The sequence below is a fragment of the Geospiza fortis genome, unplaced genomic scaffold, assembly GCF_000277835.1.
Source record: "Geospiza fortis unplaced genomic scaffold, GeoFor_1.0 scaffold33, whole genome shotgun sequence".
NCBI lineage: Eukaryota > Metazoa > Chordata > Aves > Passeriformes > Thraupidae > Geospiza > Geospiza fortis.
Window position 1 is genome coordinate 68080 of NW_005054766.1, and position 2436 is coordinate 70515.

At 56.7% G+C, this 2436-nt stretch overlaps 1 protein-coding gene across 1 annotated transcript in view; it reads left to right on the plus strand.

The window, feature by feature from the left end:
- The window catches only part of LOC102036169, a 5120-nt gene extending 2802 nt beyond the window's left edge, over positions 1-2318 (plus strand). Inside the window, exons 5-7 of the mRNA XM_031065415.1 lie at positions 1767-1897; positions 2007-2081; positions 2209-2318. Coding sequence (XP_030921275.1) covers positions 1767-1897; positions 2007-2081; positions 2209-2318 — 316 coding nt within the window. The remainder of the gene's footprint in view (positions 1-1766; positions 1898-2006; positions 2082-2208) is intronic.
- Positions 2319-2436: the final 118 nt, after the last annotated feature.

The following is a 2436-nucleotide window of genomic DNA, read 5'->3' on the forward strand; positions in this document are numbered from 1 at the left end:
ACATGGCCTGAGGGGTGAGGGGACAGCCTGAGGGGTTAGGGGATGGGGGGACATGCTGAGGGTGAGGGGATGAGGAGACACGGCCTGAGGGGTAAGGGGATGGCAGGGACATCCTGAGGGGGAGGGGATGAGGGGACACAGCCTGAGGGGGGAGGGGACATCCTGAGGGGTGAGGGGTGAGGGGACAGCTTGAGGGGTGAGGGGACACGGCCTGAGGGGTGAGGGGACAGGGGGACACAGCTGGAGGGGTGAGAGGACGAAGGAAGGGGGAAGAGGAGATGAGAACAGCAACAGAGAAGGGGGAAAAGGGAACCGAAAATGAGAGGAATGTGGGAGAGAAAATGGGGAGAAAAACTGACAGGAAAGTTGGGTAAGAGCAGATAGAAAAGAGGGAAAATGAAGCAGGAAAGAGAGGGGTGAGGGGACAGAAATCAGTGGGAAAGTGTGACAGGAAAGGCTGGAAGAGTTGACAAGAAATGGAGGGCAAAAATAGACAGGAAAGGGAGCAGAAAAGAGGGAAGAGAATATGCTGGAAGAAGTGACAGATTGGGGGTGAAAAAGGGACAGAAAATGATCACAGGAAGGGACAGAAATAGCTGGAAAAGGGGAAAAATTAGGGCAAAGAGTGGATGGAAAATGGTGGGAGCATGTGAGGGGGAAAGGTGGAAAATGTGAGAGAAAAGGGTGGGAAAACATGAGGGGGAAAAGTGAGGAAATGTGAGGCAAAAAAGTGGGGAAAATGAAGGGAAATGGAATGAAAATGAGGGGGGAAAGGCAGGAAAACATGAGAAGGAAGGGTGGGAAAAATTAGGGAAAAAAGCAGGAGAATGTGAGTGGGAAAGGGTGGGGAAACGTGAGGGGGAAAAGGTGGGGAAACGTGAGGGGGAAAAGGGGGAGAAAACGTGAGGGGAAAAGAGCGGGAAAACGTGAGGGGAAAAGAGCGGGAAAACGTGAGGGGAAAAGAGAGGGAAAACATGAGGGGAAAAGAGCGGGAAAACGTGAGGGGAAAAGAGCGGGAAAATGTGAGGGGAAAAGAGCGGGAAAATGTGAGGGGAAAAGGGGGAGAAAACGTGAGGGGAAAAAAGCGGGAAAACGTGAGGGGAAAAGAGCGGGAAAATGTGAGGGGAAAAGGGGGAGAAAACGTGAGGGGGAAAAGAGCGGGAAAATGTGAGGGGAAAAGAGCGGGAAAATGTGAGGGGAAAAGGGGGAGAAAACGTGAGGGGAAAAGAGTGGGAAAACGTGAGGGGAAAAAGGGCAGGAAAACCTGTGAATGGCGGGGAGAGGAGTTGAGAAAGCTGCAGAAAGAAGGTGAGGGGAAATGGGGGACAAAATGGGACAAAGGACACAAGACAGGAAAGTGTGAAAAGGGGACTGGAAAGGGGGTGTTGGTGACAGAAAAAGGGGCGAGAGAGGAAAGGACTGGAGAGGGAAATGAGGGGCAGAAATGGATGGGACAGAGGCGGCAGGAACTGGAGGAAGGAGGTGACAGGAATGGGAGAAACCCCCTGGAGGAAAGAGATAAGGAGGGAGGAAATGGTGAAACGTGACAGAAAATGTGGGGCTGAGGGTGGATAAAGGGGAATGAAGAGGATGACAGGGTGACAGGAGGGGACAAGCCGGTGCCCACCATCATTGTCCCCCATGTACTCCTATGTCCCCGCCGTGTCCCTCCAGGCTGCAGTGATGGACCCAGACCCACGCAGTGAGGGGCTCTACAGCCAAGACCCCCCAAGACCACCGTGTGTCCCAGTGTCCCCCCGCCCCAGGGACAAGGCGGTCTCAGGTGTCCCCAAGAGAGGCAGTGGCCCTGTGTCCTGCCCAGTTCCCCCCTCAGGTCCCCCTGGGGGGACCCCACAGCTGGAGGTGCTGCTGAGGCAGGTGCACAGCCTGAAGAAAGGTGAGTGTGAGGACCCTTGCGTTCCCCCATGTTTTCATGTCCTACATGTCCTCCTGTGCTCCCTCTCGTGACTGCCATGTCCCCCTGTGCCCCTCTGTCTGTCCCACAGTCTGTGAGACCACGACAGAGGAGCTGGTGAGGGCACAAGACCGCAGGGAGGAGCTGCGCCAGGAACTGGAGCAGCGTGAGTCACCTTGGGGGGACACAGAGAGGGCTGGGGACACACAGAGAGGGGTCTGTGGGTGGTGGGTAGGGACCCTGAGGGGTTTGTGGGGACAGAGGGCTCTGAGCTCATTTCCCCCTCCCCACAGTGGAGCAGCAAAAGGAGGCGCTGGAGAGGTCCTGGAAGCAGGTGCAGGGTGAGCCTGGGGGATCCTGGGGTCATTGGGGCCCCCCCAAAACCTCCCCTGATGCCCCCTGAACCTCTGACCCCCTTGACCCCCATGATTCCTTGACCCTTGTGGCCCCTCCTGGCTGCCCCAGAGGGGGTGGGACCCCCTCACAGAGGGACCCCCCTGGCCCCTGTGACCCCCCTGACC